The 21,979-nt window shown below is 37.9% G+C and overlaps 1 protein-coding gene across 1 annotated transcript in view; it reads right to left on the reverse strand.

Annotated features, from left to right (window-relative positions):
• LOC306774736 (protein sidekick-1-like) overlaps positions 1-21,979 on the reverse strand; it is a gene marked incomplete at its 3' end in the record, with an annotated part of 268,973 nt that overhangs the window by 150,654 nt on the left and 96,340 nt on the right. The window contains exons 2-4 of the mRNA XM_079264893.1: positions 20,205-20,361; positions 17,621-17,727; positions 11,398-11,545 (exon numbers count right to left, since the gene is read on the reverse strand). Of these exons, the coding sequence (XP_079121019.1) occupies positions 11,398-11,545; positions 17,621-17,727; positions 20,205-20,361 (412 nt within the window). The remainder of the gene's footprint in view (positions 1-11,397; positions 11,546-17,620; positions 17,728-20,204; positions 20,362-21,979) is intronic.

Raw genomic sequence — 21,979 nt, forward strand, 5'->3', positions numbered from 1 at the left:
TGGCTTTGGGTGACAGGCAGGGTACACCCTGGACAGCTCACCAGTCCATCGCAGAGACGAACATAACCATTCACACTTATGGGCAACTTAGAGTAACCAATTAACCTAACATGCATGTCTTTGGACAGTAGGAGGAAGCTGGAGAACCCAGAGAGAACCCACGTATACACGGGGAGAACATGCAAACTCCACACAGAAAGGCCACTGACCAAACCCCTCGCCAGCCAAGGATCGAACCAGTGACCTTCTTGCTGTGAGGCCACAGTGCTAACCACCATGCCACTGTGCACCGTGTGCCATCACTTACTTAATGAAAGTAAGTGATGCTAAACTCAGAGCCACATGCCACGCAAACAGCTCTGATATGTTATGACTTATGACTTTGCTTTGAACAGAAATTAAGGAATAGCACAACGGCACGACTTACTGTTATATATGTTATATATATGTATATATATATATATATATATATATATATATATATATATATATATATATATATATATATATATATATATATGTAGGTGTGGGCATGGAAAACTCTTTAAAACCATAAAATACAGATTTGAACAGTTTCCTTTCCACATGCTCTCCTCGGAATTCATTCTAAAGGGCATAACTGAGCATTCAATAAGTGATGCTAAATTATTCACATAAATGACAGTCTATCCAACAGAAGAAATTTTTCAATCGGAAAAATTAGTCGTGGTCCTTGTGGAAAAAGTCTGACATCAATAGATTCAGTGTGGTTAATTTTATCTTTTTATTGTGTGTGTGTGTCTAAATTTTGCTGTGACAGTCTCTATCTAGAACTCTGTGAATGGTTTAAATGAAAGATATATGACCGTTTATAGTGATTTGATATTTTGCAGCATTGTATTCCCTACCTCCCATTTTTCTGGTACAATTTTGATTTAGTTTTTAACTTAAGTTATGAATGACTTGTTGCAGTTCAGTTACTTTACAAACACAATACAAGTTTCCCAACATGCAACATTCAATATAACTGACAGCAAGAGCAAAGATGCATAAAGCTCTGCGCTAACGAGAAATAAACTTGGGCAGGACATTTCAGCTTTCTTGTGGATACCATTGCAGCTGTACCCTCCCCAGTACAGCACATGCTGCAACCCCAAAGCAGCCAAAAGATGCAAACACTAGACAGGAAGTTTTCATATTTGAAAGCAGCTTATCTTTTATAGGAAGCCAAATAATTGACAGGATTGACAGGTGTTTAAAATGTGCTTACTGTTGCTATGAATGATGCTGCAGACTCATCTTGTGGAGAGTTATTACAGGACAGCATATGGCAAAATTTAGAATGACTTCTGATGATTCTTCATTATAACCAGTTCTTTAGTCAGCTAAACACAGTATGGGATACATACAGTATCTCTACTGCATTCGACTATAACTGTGATTGAAATCAAACTTTGCAAACCCAGTTGCACACCAGCAGTAATGAGTTTTGCGTGTGTTTACACCCTGCATTAGCATATGTTTTGCTTTATTCAGATATTGAGATACAGATGGTATTTTGATCCAGGGGCCTGGGGTGAATGAAATTGGGGTTTGTTACAGTATAAACAGCAACTGCTTAAACTGAGAAAAAAAACATGATGTTTTGTTAAGTCTGATTAAAATAGAAAAAGAAACTGAATAAAAGACATTAATAATTACATATCCCAATGCAATCATCTCTGTCAAAGTCCTGCTTTTACAAAGTTTTTTGTTCTTATGGCACCTAATCTTTCTCCTCCACCTCCTCTTCCCTCTCCTGCTGATTTCTTCCCTTGAGTGTGAGAAGCAGAGTAAGTTTCTGTTATTTGGGATGATCATTAAGTACAGCCTCAGAGTTAATGTATTTGTCTGTTTTCTGCTTTTAAAATGTTTTTTTTTTTTTAAACCCAAGTTGTTAAAATAAATACGACTAAAAGAAAATAGTAGATTTAGAACAGTTAAAGGAAGGATCCAATCTCAGGATTGATAAGAAAAGTCTCAAATCTCAAAAAGACATGCATGTGACAGCTAGCTGGGTTCTGAAAAAATAACATCATTATTCCAAAATACATGTCCTTCTGAAAAAAAAAACAAAAAAAAAAAAAACCCATTGTTAAAAACATTATGTTTTACTTTGTGAAACGTGTGGGTTTTATCGCCTAAACACTGGAAAACAAATCAACATTTTTAAAGAAAACTAGGGCAAATTGCATTTGGCAGAAAAAGCAATGAATATTCATAGTCTGACAGCAGGCCCTGAAGTGTTGTCTTCATAATACAATTCTTCGTGACTGCACCTTGACAATGATTAATATTACTAGAAAATGCAATGCAATTTAAGCAACCCTTCGTCCCCTGTCTCCCATGACCACATGATACTACCCCCAATGCCCATGCCTCCCCCTTGTGTGAAGACAATTGAGCTCAGGGCACAGGATATTGGTGCATACAATGGCAAGAGATAATAAAGAAATAACTAAAATAAATTGGAACACAGCAATAAGTGCAGATTACAGAGGCAGGAACAGCTTTCATACTGATGGATTATGATTATATTTGTCCCTCCTCTGACCATCTGAATGACAGAATATAACATCACATCTCTCTACAACCTTTGGTAGCTTCACTAATTACTTTAAATTAGATCTCCATTTCCGCTCTTTCCTGAACCCTTTACCTCTACCATTTGGTAGAGGTAAATTTGCATTGACTTAGATGAATTTCTTGAAAATACAGAAATGAACCCGCTTTAGCCAACTCTACCAATTGGTTTATGTAAAACCCAAACTCTCTCTCTCTCTCTCTCTCTCTCTCTCTCTCTCTCTCTCTCTCTCTCTCTCTCTCTCTCTATATATATATATATATATATATATATATATATATATATATATATATATATATATATATATACTTATATATATACTTATATATATATATATATATATATATACTTATATATATATATATATATATATATATATAAATCTTACTTACTGCCATTATTTAAAAAAAAGCCAACATTAACACAATTATTTGTCAAGGTGGGGTTTTTGGTTTATGCAAAGAGAGTATTTCCTTGGCGTCAACAAACTGTAATAACAGCAGTTACTCATGACAAGCTTTATTTGAACTGTCAATTATAAGACCATGGTTATCGTAACTCTGGAGAGAGTACAGCAGCATTGTTCCCAAGAGGAAAACAAAACCAAACTCTGTCAATGGATCTAATGATTTTCAGAAAGTTGTCTCAGTGACTCATGGTACCAATACACAAGAATAAAATGCTAGTAGAAATTATACAGAAAATTAAGACATACATAGACATTTTTGCCACGAAAGACAGACTTTTTTAATACAGTGTGCTCATCAAGAAGATTGTATTATAAGAGAGAAAATGCTTGGAATGCTAATATGGAGAATATTACAATCATTTAACTACCACAAGATCCAAAGTGACATCAGAAAGTTTGCTAAATACTTCTTCATAAATTATGCCCTATGACTATGTTCAGTTATGCTATGCGTAAGTGTCTTGTGCCACTGGATGCACACAATTATCCTGATTAAGATCATATTTCTGGGGAATGCCGCTACTTGTGTGCAAATACTTACATTATATCTTAAACTCAGCATGTGCCCTTGCTTCAACTTCTAAATAAATCCTGAATGTTGCCATATAAGGAGCACGTAAACAGGAAGATTATTAACCAAGTTTTTAATGTTCGCTCCATATGTCTGCTGCTGTACTTAAAATATGACAAAAGCCATGATATGACTCAAAAGTTACTTGCTATGTAAGTATGTTTATGTAACCAGACTAAATGAAACCTGGGGATTGAAGAATATAAATGTGAGTAAGAAAACTGGGCACGTTATATGTTTAAAAATCCTACATGTCTGGGAGTTTTTTGTAATCCCAAAGTAACTAAATCGTACCATTGAGAAGAAAAGTCACATACAGTATCTAAGCTTCTGGTGGCTCCAGAGATTAAGTTAAAGACACAATGGATAAAGTTGAGCTTAAACTCTTCACTGCATACTCATTTCCTGTATTTTTTTCTTCATTTTATTTCTACCCCTCCCTCTCTATGTCACTTTGATCCTCCCCTTTGGCAACCGTGAGAAACGGAGTCATTATGAGCTGTAGCAGAGCCGCTGTAGATGGAAGACCTTTCAAATGGCCGCTTGTCTCTTCAGCATGTGGCGGGATCTAAGTCTACACATTCTTTGACTAACCACCCAAAAGATGCTCTTTTTTTCCATGATATTGCTGTCTAATACACAAACACAGCAACATTTGCACTCGCAGACAAAACAACACACAACATCTGCTTGCAAAATTCAGGCACCGAGAAAGTTCCTTCTGTTCACACCTCTGCTGCGTGTCTGTGATGGAAAGAGGCAAGATAATGAATCGCTTCCTTTGTTAACGTTCTGTTTGACAAATTAAAATGAATGGATTCTGTACAACACACATTTCCACAGCATATGGAAGAACGGGCCAGGTCTGAGCTGAAATATTTTCCCCCACAAGGCTGTGATGTGACAGTAAACTCTGCGCCATTCAACTCCCCTGCAACAAAAAAGTGAAATATTCCTTTCCCCTCCTCCAATTCCTCTGCATAGATCACTGCTTTTATGTGATCAATCTGAGCTTCATCTGCTCCTGACAGGAAGAAAGGAGAGCTCTAATTCTCCTCATCCCGCATGTCCTCTTGAAGCTGCTGGCTATCAGAGTCAATTCACGTCCATCTGCCAGAGGCCTCGGAGCTCATTAAAAGCAGCAGCTCGTTCTTCTCGACCTGGGCTGCAGGTCACAGCTAAAATACATATCAGTGTCTGTGGCGGCTACTATGCCTCGGCCCTGCTCACTGCTGCTGGACCACAAAGAAGAAAACGCACTCAATACACTTGACACTCAGAGTCCGTGTGAAAATAGGAAGATCGGGAGGAAAAAAAATGTTTTTGAAGGTTTGGAGTAAGGTGGCAAATCAGAGAGATGGCAGAGCAGCATGGAGATGGATCAGGCAGGGAATGAGGGCTCCATTAGATTAGAGCAGAGTGTGTGAGAAGTGACAGCTTGTAAGTTCTTTGCCGGCCAGTTTGAGGCCTGGGGAGTTTGGGAATGTTCATAGACATGCAGGATATGTGTGTGGGTAAGTGTAGGCTGAGTGAAGACGCACAGGGGGTGAGCCTGCGTATGTGTGTGTGTGTTGGCTATGCAGATTGGCGTGAGGAGCAGGCACATGGACATAAATTGAGAGGAGTGGGAGAGGCAGAAAGACAGACAGTGAGATGGGGATGGGGACTCTGGGAGCCATGCATATCGGATCAATAAACTTCATAAACGACATCATCAGCCCGGTCACCACGAAGACAGCCAACCGCCAGGCACCATCTGGCCGTGTCTCACCGGACAACGAGATCAGCCAGCATAACCTCGTGCACAAACACAAACCTAACCTGACAACAAGTTACACACAGCGAGCTGTGCAAATATTCAGTGCACACGCTTCGTCATGCATGAGCGCACACAGAGACGCCCGGGCCAGGTAGACGCAACTGAGATTGGTCTAGAGAGACAGATTATGTCCATATGCATGCATGCATTTGCATGCATACACCAGAGCAGTTAAGCAGTTTATTCAGGATCAGAAGTTTACAGGTTCCATATAACATCATATCCTATAGCATGATAAATGACTGTAAAAGAGGGAGAGTAGGAGAAGGACAGCCAGCTGAGAAGAGGACAATATTAAGAATAAATTAGATAGAAAAGAGAAAGGGAGAGACATAGCAAGAAGGGGAGAGGGGTAGAAAGAGTGACAGGCATTTCTTGTAGAGACAAGAGGGGAGCTGTGAAAAAAAGGTGCAAATGAGTCTTTTCTATGTAGGTTCAAAGGAGACGTTATGCACGAGTCTTCATCATAGTATGTGTATGTGGGCTGCAAGCAAATCGCAGTATTTCATTTCACACCGCAAGGATGAATGTTTTTATCCAGACCCTGTTAAAACTAGAAAATAAAGAAGAAAGATTCACTTTAATCTGTCATATTACAGGACTGTGAGTTGGTTTGAAGGGAAGAAAAAGTAGGAAAAAAAAGAGAAATATGAAAAAAATAAATTGGACAGTATACATTTATATAGAAATAACATTCAAATTATTTCTTAATTTCAGAATGTATTACAACTACCAGACTTTGCAAGTGGCATAACTGATTGTCATTTTTATCTTGTTGCCATGGATACAGGTAATGGAGCTTTGAATTTTAGTTTCCTTAATTTCAGTTTCATACTGATCAGACTTTCTCAGCCCAAACACACAGCCAAGATAGCTGTGCCAAAGAGAGTGTCCACTCCTTTGCAAAGAGTCATACTAAATAAGTCTTGGTCTATTTTATTTTATTTTTATTTATTTATTTTTTGATGGGGGGGGGCTGTCATAGACAATTAGATTTTAAAATCAACAGTATCAAATGCACCATGCCTGATGATGACCTATATGGATATGAATTGCTGCTGTTTTAAAATTAACTGTTTGTCATCAAACCATTATAGATGTGTATTAGACTTCAATTGCAGAAAAGCTGTTCACTTCAGATCTTCTGTTTTTTTTTTGTTTTTTTTGTTTTTTTTGTCATCATTAATAAAGTGCTCAGGATTTTTCTGTTGTCTGTCAATTTGCTTTGGAGGTCTGGTTTAATCAGTCTCAAATATCAAGATTATTGAAATGAACATTTACCACACCCTTGACTCAAACCTCCTTTTACTATAAAACTAAAAAGGAGATATTAAAATCAGATTTTCAAACCATAAATTTGAGTTGTTATTAAAGAAAAATTACAGTATTTTCACACTTCAGAAGGGCCAGCAGACATCACATGCACTGAAAAGACTTATCACGATGACAGGGCTTGTTGCTGGTACTAAGTCCAACTAAAAAGTAGTGGTGTTTCTTTGTGAATCAAGGCATGGCCAGCAGACAAAAGCTGTGTTTATCCAAATGCCAGGCCAAATCAGTAAGCTTCAGAAAGTGAAAAAGGAACAATGAAACAGAAAAAAAAGACTGGCAAAACTGGAGCTGGACATAGCATTACACGTCCATCTTTTGAGCTGCGGGATGATGGGTCATTGACCAGGAAACAGGTGCAGAATTTGCCTTCCATGTCATAATCAATAGCTGTTAAACAGATTGTTGGATAAAAGGAAACACCTGAAGTAACAGGAAGAAAAGCTGCAGGCTATCAGTGTGAGCCATTATTTTGCTTCCACAATTACTTCCACAGAGTAAAGTCCTCTCACTTCGCCTCTTGTTAAACTGGGTTGAAAGGAGACTGGTTCATCAGAAAGTAGCATCACTAAAGTTTTGAGACTCCACAACCAGAATAGTGTCCATCTGAAAGCACTGTGACTGAGGGTCATCTACCATCACATAAAACATAAATTCAGAAGTACGTCATGTAAAATACTAACATGTCCATTAGTTGGTGTCGGTATCTGATCCTGCTCTTTTAAGTAGTGTTAAGTAGTGGAGTAATTGTTGTGGGGATTTTATATGAAATCATTGGAAGTCTCACACTTTCCTCTCGCTTTATAAAATTGACAAGAGAGTTACATAAAAAAAAAGAAAAAAAAAAACAACTGTAAGCTACTTTGAGTCTGCGATGGACTGGCAACCTGTCCAGGATGTACCCTGCATCTCACCCAGTGATTGCTGAGATGGTCTCCAGCTTCTCCGCAACCCTGGATTGGACTAAGCAGCCCAGAAGATGACTGACTGTACTTTGGGTATTAAGGTTTTGGTGTGTGAAATTGATCCTACCCTACTTATTACCATACTGCCACTTACACTGTATTTAATAAAAGTCCCCTAGTTTCTAGTAAACTTAGCAGAAGCAACTGGGTATTCAGTACAATGTAACCATGACTGCAATAAATAGCTGAAGGAAGCCTGAATTTAATAGCTTGTCCTTGTAATAAAATAGATGGGCTGTGCATTTTTATGTAGGACCTTCTATCAGATTTTTTCCAAAGCAGACTCCATGTTAAATTGAAGCGCCTCCAGCTGTAGATATCCTCATGTTTTGTCAGGCTAAATGGGGACTACTGCAGCAAATTCAAGTCTCAACAACAGTGTAAATCTAGTCTCATTCTTTGCCAAAAAGGGTATCCACAGTTGTTCCTTGGTCAGTTTTGTTTGTGTTTGGGTCCACCGCTGAAAGGTGAAACTCGGGCCCCTGAGCTCTGAAGAACACATTTTTTATTCAGAACATGTTTGTTCTTTCCAGTTCTGCATTTCCTCCAGCCCTGCTCAGTATCCCTCCCCTAACTACTTTTTCTTTTAAGTTTTTTCCTCCATGCTTCATCACTGACAGATTATAAGCAACACCTAAATTGTTCAGCAATAATGTTTTGAATTGAAGTCATTCATGTATTTAATATGTGCCTGTTATTTTTTTCTATAATGCTCAGCTCAGTGGAGTTTACATTCTCCCATCTCCACATGGGATATCTTAAGCTTAGCCTGTGTAATCATTACGTTTGTGGTTAACCTTTCTTTTCAGACATTTTGACTTCTTTTTTCAATATGACAAGCTCCAGGGATGATTCCTGGTTGTTCTACACTTCTTCCACATAATACTCTTCATTTACAGTTATTTATGTGACCTTAACAAGATTTGTGCTTCAACACAATTCTGCCTCTGAGCTTGAGGACAGGTTCTTTGATCCGATGCCACAAAAAGCTGAAAAAGTAAATGGTGCAAAAAGGAAACAGCTGGGGAGCATGTTGGAACACGTCATGATTGGTTGTAAAAAGACGACTTTGGAGAGGAAATTTCTCACAGGAGGCGAGCAAAGTTCTGGCAATCTGCAAACAACTGTCTACGAAATGTGGAGAAGTTACAGACTGATGTATATTTCATTGTTACCTCTGATAAGGAGGTTATGTTTTGGCCTGTGTTTATCTGTCTGTCTTTGTGTTACAACTTGACACAGAAACTGGGTGAGGTTTCTTTTTCTGAGAATGGGTCTTTGTAGAAGTTTCTATTCAAGTTCTATTCAATTTTGGGAATAATCTAGAAAGAATTGAGGACACAGGAATTTTGAAAAGAATTCTCCACAATATGGGCGGAAATGAGCTGCTTGGTGGAGGTCTGTGCTCTGAGTGCTTTCCTAGTTTTATTGATATTTTATACAACTGGCATTGCACTTTGGTCAATCTGTTTCTGTAGTTCATTTTTATTTCTTGTAATCTTGTTTTGTCATTAGAATTTCAATGTTGTTTTATAGTTTAAAGTATTTTATTATCAGTTTACAGTCTGAATATAAATGGACACTTTACTCCCTCTCTCCTCTGTACAGCTTGCACCTGTGTGTATTCAGTTGAGTAACTTCCAGCTTTTGCCCCTGTTTGTTTATTTCCTTACCTTTATCTTGTTTGTGTTGTTTGTTATCTTTGTTTTTTCCTTTATTCAGTGCTAGATCTTCATTGCTGTAGCCCTCTATGCTACATAAAGTAGAGTTTGGACGTATGCCACAGTGCTCTCCACTACTATTGTGAATAAGTTTGTTTTCTTTTTCATGTTTGTCTCCTAAATCTCAGTCAACGTTATACTTCAACTGTAACAACTTTTATCAGTGGGTTATATTTTTCTTTTCTCCTGAATTTCCCTTATTATTATAATCATACATGTCTAAAGGTCTAAAGGACATTACTGATAACAAGATAGGAAGCAGGTATATAAATTTACATGCACTTTCAGAACAGAAGCAGAAGTCCAGTTAAAACTACATATTTTATGGATGTTTGATATGTTTGTGTATATAAAAAACAAAAAACAAAACACCACTGAAGCTTCCTAAACCAAGGTTAATTCGCAGATTAATAGCATACTGTAATTGAAATATACAGAACATAACAAAATGATAACTGTCTTGACCTTGAATCTTATGCGACGTCTCACAAATGAGCTCTTAAGTCGCGTCCATAGCTTTCACAGACAGTTGCTTTGTGGGTCTAGACTTGGACTCATTAGTGGCCACTGGACAATGTTAGTAGGACAAGTTGAGTAGGGAAAGGTCTGGGGTTAGGGCTGCTATCCCTGTCCACTTGTCAATGGGACTTCAACATGGATAACTAGCTTACAAAGAGAGACATATAACATGCGACACAAAGCATCTTCTGGTTCAGATTTATATGGGGCTCTTGCTGAGTCAGTTTTCAGAAAATCTTTTTTTTTTTTTTGTACAAATGTAACTGCCATCCGTAGTAGTCTATAAATATGCAGTTTGTTATGAAAATATGAGATCTTTTACAGTAACAAGGACTCTTGTTTTTATGATAGCAGCTGGGAGGAGAGTTCAGGAAGGTTAATACCATGGAGTGGTGATGCTCTGACAGTAAACAACTTCAATATAGGCAGCATCTTGAGCAGCATAATAATTGCAGTCCACTGTCATTAGACCACACTCAGTGACGCCTCATTAAGTTAACAGGAAAACACTACCCATGTTCATCCAAATTAAAAAGCAAAGTCAAGCTTGGTGTTAACCAGACATAGAGATTACTTTTTGTAACATGACATCACAAAGTTTTATCAGAAAAGAGTTGAATCATTAAAAGAGTGAAATAAGTCACTGTTTTAGCAATTCATTGTTACATGAAAGGCCAAGTTATACAGGGAGAGGCTGATCAAATCAATAAATGTCTCCATCTTAACACCTGCTTTAACTGGTGAGTAGGTTCAATAGCTTGCATGCATATTCTTAAACACCTTGCACTGTTTGGATTTATAGCACATTGTTCAGCAAAACTCACACAGTACACCTCTCTTCCTGCTTTGCATATTTCCACTATTCATACACAGTATGATTATTGTTCAACATAATGAGACGGACAGGATATCTGTTGCAACTAAGAAATAATATGCAAATTGAAGACATTTCAAAAGGAAACATTCAATAGCATCAAACAAAAGGCTATGAAATCCAGCTACAAAAGACATCTAAAGAGCCCTGTATCTCTGCTGTACACTACTACAAAAGAACATCTTTTATGTACCTAAAATAACTTAATAAGCTTGTAGATTTTATTCGTTGCGAAGTCAATTTTATCTTTTCTTGCAAATGTCCTCAGTCAATTCTAATGAAAAGGGTCACTTATCTAAAAAGCTTATTATACATAACAACAACCTTCAAAGGATATCAAAGAAGTTTTATGTGTCTAGAACACACTAATTATTATACCACTGGGAGACAAGGACTATAAAATTTAAACGTTATCTTAAGTGGTATTTTGTCAGACACAATTTGTACTTGTAAGTCTGTACTGCACCAAATAAACATGACAGTATGCTGGAGGGAGAGGGAGTAAGAGAGTACATAAGTGAAACTTACATTCTGTTGTTGGGGATGATCTTATTTCCATCTTTGTACCATGTTACCAGAGGTCGAGGAAAAGAAGCAAGAGAAGGTGGGCTGATGATGACTGCTCGGCCTTGAGTCACTGTCTTTCTCTGCTCCCCGGCTGAGAAATTCCCCAGAACTTAAAGAAAAAGTGGGAATAAATAAGGATCAGCAACAAGCAAAATCAATTCAGCATTTAAAACAGCTGAATAGATGTTGTCAATGTCAGTTTTATTTATATACCAGATTTACACAGCCTCTAAAGTGTTTTACCCAACCAATCAGATATAAAAACAGAGGCAGCGTATTCCACAGTGTTAGAGCCACTACTGCAAAAGGTCGGTCTATTCCACCTTTTAAGTTCGATCGGAGAATCTCTAAGACCATCTGACTGACTGAACGAAGCGCTCAGGAGGGCCGATGCTTTACAACAAGGTCTGACAGATATTCTGGGGCCAACCCACTCAGACGCTCAAAAACAAATAAAAGCATCTTAAAATGAATCCTGCATTTGACTGGAAGTCGCCGTAGTGAAGAGAGCACCGGAGTTATGTGCTTATGTCTCTTCATACCAGTGAGGAAACGGGTGGCTGCATTTGAACAAGCTGCAGACAGTGAAGCTCTGACTGTTCAACATGCAGGGAGTTACAATAGTCGGAGCGAGAAAAACAAAAGCATGGGTGACTTTTTAAGGTTTCTTTTGCATAGATAAGGCTTGAGCTTATTAATAAGTCTTAGTTAGAAAGAAGCTGGACTTAACCACCGAGTTGACCAGTCGGTCAAGTTTAAAAGCACCATCCATAATCGCACCAAGACTCCTGGCATCGGATTGTCTATGAGGTGCTAGAGGACCAAAAGAATTAGCAAGGACCTGAAGCAGCTCAGGGAGGCCAAACAAGATAACTTCTGTTTTGATTTAGATTTATTTTAAGAATATTTGCTCCATCCATGTTTTACATCAGTCAGGCAATTTTACAGAACCTGAAGGGAATCTTCAGGAAGGACACTTCAGTGGCAGAGACGCCTACACATCATCAGCAAAGCAAGGGAAAGCAATACAATGCTTCCTAAATATTAACCCCAGAGGCAGCATATAAAGAGAGAAAACAAGTGGACCCAAAACTGACCCAGGTGACCCTGCTGGTCAGAGAGCTACTGAGGAAGAAAACTGCTCCAATTGGTTTAGTTTTTGTGTTATGGTTAAAAAGAATAAAATAAAATGTCCAGGTTATGCTCATTGCTCTTATAGTTATGGGAATTCTAGCCAACCATTACTTATGTAGCAATGGGGATGTTACCTGATGCACCGAGAAGTACCTCGCTCTATTTCTCTAATATATTAATGTATAAATATATGCCAATATTGCCGTCTCTAACTTATTTCTCCTTTTTTCTTCTTTTTCCTCTTTTTCTCCAGGTCTTCTTGAATAAGTGCAATTGTACATGTTGTTCTGTCTTTCCTGTCGTCTCCACCCCAACCAGTCGAGGCAGATGGCTGCCCTCCCTGAGCCGGGTTCTGCTGGAGGTTTTCTTCCTTTTAAAGGGGAGTTTTTTTCTTCCTACTGTCGCCGCGTGCATGCTCAGGAAGGGGGATTGGATCGACGTCATGACTCGATGCAATCAGTTGGTTTCTATTATAGGATATGTTTGAATTGGCTCAAAATGATGTGTACGTTTATTCGTGCATGTAAAGTGCCCTGTGACAACATTGTTATGAAGTGGTGCTATATAAATAAAATGAAAAATAAATAAACAAAAATAAAAAAACAGCTCCATCTGAGAATTACTTTGGCACAATTACAAGTATGATGTTTCAGTAAAAGATAATTAAAAGCTTTGTAAGAGCAGTTTAAGTGCTGTGAAAAAGTCTAAAACCAGACTGAAACCGTTTTAGAGATTAGCTGTTTTTAAAAGTTCTGTAAGTTTGTTAAAAACAACTGTCTCTAAAACTACAGAGATCACACTTTTCCCCATTATAGAAAAAAATAGTTCATTCATTTATCAGCATGTCTGCTGTAAGTATAAAGCGCCTAGTGTAGGCTTAACATTTATGGCATACATAATGTGGGGCAGTGGCTTAGAAGGTACACGAGTATCTCCCAAGCTAAGATTCCACGAGTCTTATTGTGTCCCTGGGCAAGACATTTAACCTCCAGTGTTGGCATTGCTGGTGTATAATTGTGAATAAATGTTTGGGTCAGAAAGGCCACTAGCGTGCACTGATTTCTGTCTTTCATACTGAGTAAAAAAAAAAATCATCTTCTTTCTCTTCCAAATTAGTCTACATTGTTCATGTCAAAATCATTATAATCAGATTAAATTTTCCCTTCATAGAAACACACACGTGATGTCCATGCAAATTTGTTAGCGGATGTCTCAGTTCAGATTTATTTCAGTCGAAGTAAAGATATAATTGTCCATGAAAATGGAGCTACTGTCTGCCAGTGTCACCCAACAGGACTGCCTAGTTGGAAAAAAGCTTTGAGCTCACATTCATTCAGTGATATGGGTAGCTTGTGAACAACATACAATGTACATATACATATTTATCTGATGTGCCCTGGTTGTGTTCCACTGACATCAAACATGCATTTTTTTATTTTATGGCCCATTGCTGGATACACAAAAAAAAAAAAAAAATCGTTGGTCTTTTAAATAATAAAATGTAATTGAGTTGGTTCAACTTGATTGTTTCAGGGTCATTTAAATGACTGCAAAAATAATAATACAGCTCATTATGAGTGGATTTTTTTTTTTGTTTGTTTATTTGTTTTTTGTGGTGTACACTTGCTAACTCACCTTTTGACCAGAGTCTCAGTCAATCATCCTTCCTCATCTAATTATGAGGGCAGGAATGAAAATGCATCATGTCAAACAGAACGGGAAACTTTTGTAATCAGTTCCAGCAACAAGAAGACACTTCAAGTGACATAGACCCTGACAACAATGATTTTTATCTTGTCAACTATGAGTGCAGCTTTTAGGAAGAGCGACTGGGTTGCAGTTGTAGGCATGCAGAGCTGACAGTCAATAATTCACATTATTAGCAGAAGTTTCTGTAACACTTCTGAAAATATTAATGACTATTTAAGTCAGTTTAAACACAATTTAAGATTATAACTACTTCAGAAATGTGGATAATTGACAATAAAAGCAGTAAACTTTATTTTATATGGATATGAGATGTACACACAGAATAAAAAAAATGGTGGCAGGTTAGAACTGTATATTGACAGTAAATTGAAAAGTAATGTGGTAGTCAGCATGATGTCAGCTGTGCATGAGGATACGGAATATTAAACTATTGAATAAAAGGCAGGAAAAAATATCATAATATGCCATATATACTGCATATGAAGCATTGGGATCAAATTTAGAAAAAAATAGATATTGTATGGAGAAGATGTACATAACTGACCAAAAAGAAACCTTAATTTATGGAAACTGTAAATTAGATCTCACAAACTTAGCATGACAAAAGCCAACAAAAGAATCCTCAAAATACTATGTTTATATTAACCCTGTTTCCCCAAATCACTGGGCCCTAATGAAAAACAACACATTGTACAACCTTGATAGACAACATCTTTACAACTGTAATCAAAGAAAATGTGGGAAGTGACATGATTGATGAAAGATATTAGTCACCACTTACCCATGTGTTTTTTTTTCCAACATCAGTTATGAAATTAACAGAGGTAAAAAAAAAAAACAAAACAAAACAAAAAAAACAAAAAAACAAAACAAAACAAAACAACACAGAGAAAAGCATGTAAAATGAATATCTGTAAGGGATAATGAACTGAGAATGCAATGAATGCACTGAAATAATGTTGGTACAGAAATGGCAGCAAAGATTTCAGAACAAGGTACAGACACCATGAGTAAAACATTGATGAGGAATAAACCACTCAATTTTCCACACAGCGATGGATGAGTTAGGGGGGAAATCTGTTGTTATTAAAACAAACTGTCTATTGATTGTGATGGTGTTGATACAGCACTGGTAAAAAGAGTTAATGTTTGTATTTTAAAACCACAAACATACATCTGTTTTTTTTTTCTTCCAAATTGACTCACAGAAAGGGAAAACAGCTAAAGTAATATGATTATTTAATCAAGGGAATAAACACTGTAGACAAATTATAGGTCAGCCACTCTATCACATTCTTCATGAATTGACATTAATATCTGATAGTAAACCGGGGCAGGATCAACCAGTGGCAACTTTAGTCTGGTCATTGAGGAGAGGTGATTGTCTTCTGGTCTGACTGCAGTTTGAGGCTGAATGCTGCATGAGGTTCATACACTGTATACTAAAGATGGATTGAGCCTCTGTGACATCACCTGTAGGTTCCCTAGGCATCACGTGTCATCATGTCATCATACGGATAAAACACAAAAATGGGCTAAAAGTTGGAGCTGAGAGGGGGGCTGTGAGCATGGGGGTGGATGATTGGCGCCCATCAAACTGAGCTTCTGTCTTTTTTCTCCACTATTTTTTCATTTTCCTTTTTCCACACTTTCCCTCTGCTGTCTCTCCATTCAGTCTAGTCCAAAAGTTATAGACAAAAATGGAAAAAAAGGAGAGAAAATTATATAAATAATAATTTAAAGAATAAAATTTAAGAATCACGGGCTGCCTCATATCTAAAAAGCTCTTCTTGGCAGAGCAAATTTGTTCCGCATAATATTGCAGACAGACCATCATTTTGCTGTCATGATGCTGGACAAGACATGTAACTCTGCACTGCCAGTAGGTAAGGCATAACTGAGCTAATTCGGAGCTAAGGGGAACCGAACAGCTAACGGAGGTAGGTGGACAGTTAGCCAGATAACAACTGCGATTTTCAGATACCTGTAAAGGACACGCCCCTAATTATGCAGAATTTTAAAATTACATAGCATCTAACTGGACGAGCGATATGAAACAAATTCTATTGTAAGGCATTATCCTTTAAATAAAGTAGCTCAGGTACCGTTACCCTGTGGGGCGTTTGTTACTAGCTAAATTGATCATTTTTTGCAGCAGCAGGTGTGAGCTGCTTACTGTTTGGGCAGTTGTGCAGCATGACGTGTGTAGGGTTATTAAGTGTGCTTGTTGTGCTTGTTTTCTATGAAGTTTCTTGTAAATATCAAGTTGTGGATTGTTTGGTTTGTTTTCTGTGTAGTTGCTTACTTTGTTTTCCTCTACCCTCTTTGTGAAGCAGTCATGATTCTTTCACAGCTGTCCACAATAAAACAATAATCCCAGCACTGGAATCACAAATGCAACAGTCCCATTTTTTTGGTTACCGCAGCCGCTGTACCCATACACACCCCTACCCATTCACTCACACATGATTTCACTTGCCAGTGAAATTTAAGGAAATATGTCAATAAAAACATGATATAAAGTCAGATTAAGAGTAAGGAGGGTTCACTTTGGAGATCCCTCATCCATACATCCATCCAACTATCTATCTATTGTTCAACATTATTTTTTTTTTTAGGTTGAACATTACCCACAGATTAAATTTTTGAGCAACTGATATATCATTTGTTTGATATTTATTCATTTATTCAAATCATCTGCAGGCCTGACCTACAGGCTATGCACTTGTAGATCTGTTATTTTTGGCGAATGTTGAACGCTGACATTTAAGTGACCGCAGTATAAAAGTTATCAGTCTGTCTTAATGGAAGCAAAACTCCTCCACTTGTCCTTGTCACATACTGTATATACCAGGGGTTGGCAACTCCGGTCCTCGAGTGCTGATTTCAATCAGGTGTGCTGCAGCAGGGAAACTCCTAACATTTGCAGGACTGCAGCACTCGAAGACCTGAGTTGCCTACCACTGGTATATATATAGGGAAAGGGAAAGATGTACATATTTACATACTATTCATCTGATATCTAAATGCCATATACATACATTTAATGCCCTTCCTGTCCTGATATTTGGCCTTTGTTTCCATTAAAAAACTGACCACACCAAAAGCCAAGTGGCCTTGCCCCTAAAATGATGAAATTCCAGGCCTGATCTAGATTGTCTAGAATTCATTTTTCCCAGCAAAAATGCTCTTTTTTAAGACAAAAGTTATAATGAGTATTTGTTTTTTTTACATTGTAACAAAGAATATGTGCTCATTCAGAGATAGTGTTATGAGGAGCTGCAAAACAAGAATAAAAAAAGTTTGTGTGTACAGTATGTGTCTGTGTGTGTATACTTACAGGCCACATGCACCTCTGTTCTCCTATGTATCACCGCTCCCATCCTGTTCCTCACCATACACTGATACAGACCAGCATCAGTCCTCTTCAGAGACAGCATAGACAACCTAAAGGAGAAGACACCCAAAGATGACTTAGAGTGATGGGAAATAAACATATTCTGGCACACCCTGAGTGAATTCTGAAAACCAATGAGACAGAAGGCACAGAAGGTAGAGGTCTGTTTGTCCACACGTGTTCACGACCTTGATCTGAGAAAATGGTTTGGATCTGTGGTTGTAAAAGTTCCCCAATAACACAAGGAAAGCCAGGGTGGCAAAAGTGTATATTGTGTGTTAACGTATGTGTGTGTGTGTGTGTGTGTGTGTGTGTGTGTGTGTGTGTGTGTGTGTGTGTGTGTGTGTGTATGAGTGTGATGTGTAAAAAAATTTTGTTGACTGCGGTAATGTATTTTTTTTCCTCACAAGGATCGTTAATGGGGTTTTAATGCTCTGTGCTTCACTAATGGGAGGCTTGGCATTGGATCTAGGTTGGTGTCCTGCTGGACAAACAAACACATGCTTATAAACACATACACACACACACACAGACACACACACACAGACACACACACACACACACACACACACACACACACACACAAACTGGATAGACACAGTGAAACTGGACATCGCTCTGGGGCTCATTATGAATACCAGGACAGCCAAGTACTTAACTCCCAGGCTGTCAGTGTATGCTGCCAATGTACACAAACCCCAACGCACACAGACAAACACAAATACATGTACATCAAAGACACACAAACGGCTCCATTTGAATCAGAAATGACACATTGCGCTGCAGCTCTGATCCAGAAACAGATTTTGATATTGGACAAATTCTAACGCTGCATCTCTCTTTCTCTGTCTACATTCCGTTACATTTCTAATAAGCCTGTGTGGTGGCCTTACACCACTGTATCACCCAAGACAGCTCTGTGTTGACACCGTAAGAACTTCTTGATTACTTTGTGTGACAATAGATACAACATGTAAACTATAAGGATCATCAACAGACCAAAACCCTCCCATTAAATGAATATGAATCCTTAAAGGATTAGGTCTATGAATACAATGAGGGAGGGATGTTCACACTGAGTGGAAATAAGACACAGTATCTTTCTTTAACCTTGTCCTTTATTGGCAACTAAATATTTAAAAAGTGGCTCTAAAGCTAAATTTGAAAGTATATTTCTCTGAAAGAATGCATCTTCTTCCATGTACAACCTGTAAGTGACACAAGGGTCGAACATTGAACACTGTCAGTAACAACACCACTGACAGCAGAACAGTTGGTTTAAATTTGTTTTTCCCATTTAATGATGATACAGAAGCCTTCCCTACAATGTCCCTGAAAACAGAACAAATAATACTTCCTTCTCTTTTTCCTCAATCTAACTCAAGTTTTAATTCCAGTTCATAATGCGTGAATGTGTAGTTTCTCATCTGACTGCTGCACATTCAGCAGTGAATGAGCTAGAGAAAAACTTCTAAAAGATACAGGGAAGGAGACCAGATGTGTTTCTTTGTAAAGGCCTAAATTATTTTCTCAGTTGTAATGAAAACACATTGAATGGCTCTGAAATAGTTTTTTTTTGTCTGGGCTATTTTCTTATAAGTCATACATACGATTATTCCCACACACAGTCAGCTTTACATCACATCACAAGACAAAACATTGACTTACATTAATTTCCTGTCGACTTATCCCAGCATTAACTTTCATAACTTGTCTATTCATAGCCCTAGCCCTGGAGGTATGTAAGTCCCTGCAACTTGACAGGGTAAAGAGACAACATGAGTATTATAATTACATGCATATACACTGTCACTCAAGACCGAAACACATGAATGACTGTGGCTTAATATCTTATGCAACATGCGACTCACACTGTGAGCTCATACTGATGGAAGAGTCAAACACTGAAGTTTTAAACATATAACAAGCTTAGAATTTGATTTATTCAAGGATGCCGTGTGCTCATATATATCATTATATTCATAATTTAACATACGTAGGTCTGGGACCCACCAATTACAAAGGCAGAGCGCTCGGAGCAGTCTAGTGCTTAGCAACACCTCTGGATCGTATGTTGGCCTATAAAATGCTGGCTCAACCTCTCACTCCATTAGCGCGTATGCATTCCCAAGATTCTGTCTATTTCCGAATGATGTGAAAAACAATTTTGTTTCACAGCAGCAGTTTTGCCGAGAGGCACTGCTTAGCTTTTTTCCACCAACACACATAGGTGCGCGGAGAGTGAGGTCGAGGAAGAGAGGTGGAGAGTGAAAAGCAAATAAATAGCTCAGACATATTGATTGGTTCCACTCTTCTATCCCCAGACCATATACATATTTATGGTGCTAATGTTATTGTATTAATCTTACTTTGGCTCTGTTGTCTAAAAGCTTTGACCTTCTCCAAACACTTCGCAACTAACAGCTTTTGTGCTGCAGATGTTTGTCCATGTTGCAGGCAGGAGGCAACGGAACAATATCCAAGACAAAAAATGTGACGTGAGAACCAGCCAGTTATGCTAGCTGACCTGTGCTGTGATGTCCAGTCGGTGATGCTGCTGTTGTTGAGAGTCCAGCGATACTGCAGAGGCCAGCTGCCTCCAGCAGGGCAGGTCAGCACCAGCTTGTTCCCCTCCAACACCACCAGCTGTCCCCGTCCGCCTCCTTGCAAGTAGGGAGCCACTTCTGACAAAGACAAGTGCAGAAAGGGAGGTGTGTTGTTTTCATTTTAAGGTCTGCATTAGTGACAATAAAGCACATTGTAGTTTCCTTCATGATACAGAAAATAAAAAAATAACAAAACCATATATATTTGACCTTTGCACAGATCGGCTGAGGGGAAAAAAACACAGACTTAACACTATTTCCAAACTTTTTTGTCGAAACTTTCACACTTGAATCAGCAAATTCTGTAATAATGATACCAGGTGATATTTGGCTAATGTCAAATCTGACAAAAAAAAATAAATAAATAAAAACGATTATTATGTGTATATTTTTCTACCCTGCTCTTATCTGGAAATCCCTTCCTCTATTTCCAACTCTTCCTGCAAAACTCCTGCACACAATGTTCAAACTTTACACAAAGTTTCATCCTTCTTCTAAACTCAGCTTTACTATGAAGACAGCCAATTTTTATATAATGAACTAAATTTGTTTGAATATAATCTGATATAAATAAATTCCTTTCATTTCACAAAGTGCCAGCTGAAACATTTCAGACACTTTCAAGTGTTTTCTTAGAGTAATGTGTCAGATACAGCTTAAAATTGATTTGCTTCTTTTTTTCATAATTCTAGACAAAATTCTTCTCATTGGCAGAGCCAAAACAATTTTTTTGGAGTGTTTTGTAACTCAGTTTTGTTTAATCCATGAAACATGACAAAATGTGTAAAGGTTAAAAGATTGTTCTGCTGACAGTGTATTAAAGAGTCTTAAATGCCATTCTTGGCATTTCACATTTGATGGTAAACCATATCAGAAATAATATCTTATACTATAAATGTGATTTCCAAGGAGAAACACAGGGGTGATGTGATATAATGCACATTAAAACTCAGCTGAAGCTCTTTGTATTCTATGTTAAACCCACAAAGCATAAGCGTGTGAATGACAATATGTCTCACTGCATTAACAAATCATATTTCCCACGACTGATGTGCATCAACAGTCTGGAAACATAGCAGTTCTATCATATTTACTCCCTGGAAACACACTGTTACTTGACTGCTTCTGCTTGTGCTGCTGTAAGCATTTCAAATGTTAATGTATGATCACCTTTACTTTCTTTAATAAAGTAACCCAGACATGAAATGACCACAACCTGTTTGACAGATCCAGTGTGAGACTGATGATGATGAGGTTGCTCTCTAAAGCTAGTCACATTCTGTTTACTTTCAGCCAATGAGCTCATCCTGCTGATACACATCCTCTATTATTTTCCTTCACTGTGTCAAGACAGTAAGTTTTATTACCTTCAATGAACATTACATATTGTGCTGCAAAACAACTAAGTATTCAGGTACGGATATATTCCATTGTGCCATTGGCACAAGCTGTATATTTTGATAAGCTTATTGAAATAACTTGCCCTTCCTTGCAAGGTACATTTGCTAAATGGCTCAGCTGCAGCTGCTGTCTAAATAATGCCATCCAGTCTTTAACTGTTGGCTCAGGTGGTCGGACCTGGCTCACCATCACACAACACAGGGTAATCAAGGTTAAAGAGCTTGTCAGCAGTCCATTGCTGCTGCACCTCTTAGCATGTGCTGAGGTTAAGATCTATTAAACAAATATCCCCATC

Source organism: Telmatherina bonti (genome assembly GCF_933228915.1).
Source record: "Telmatherina bonti genome assembly, chromosome: 3".
NCBI lineage: Eukaryota > Metazoa > Chordata > Actinopteri > Atheriniformes > Telmatherinidae > Telmatherina > Telmatherina bonti.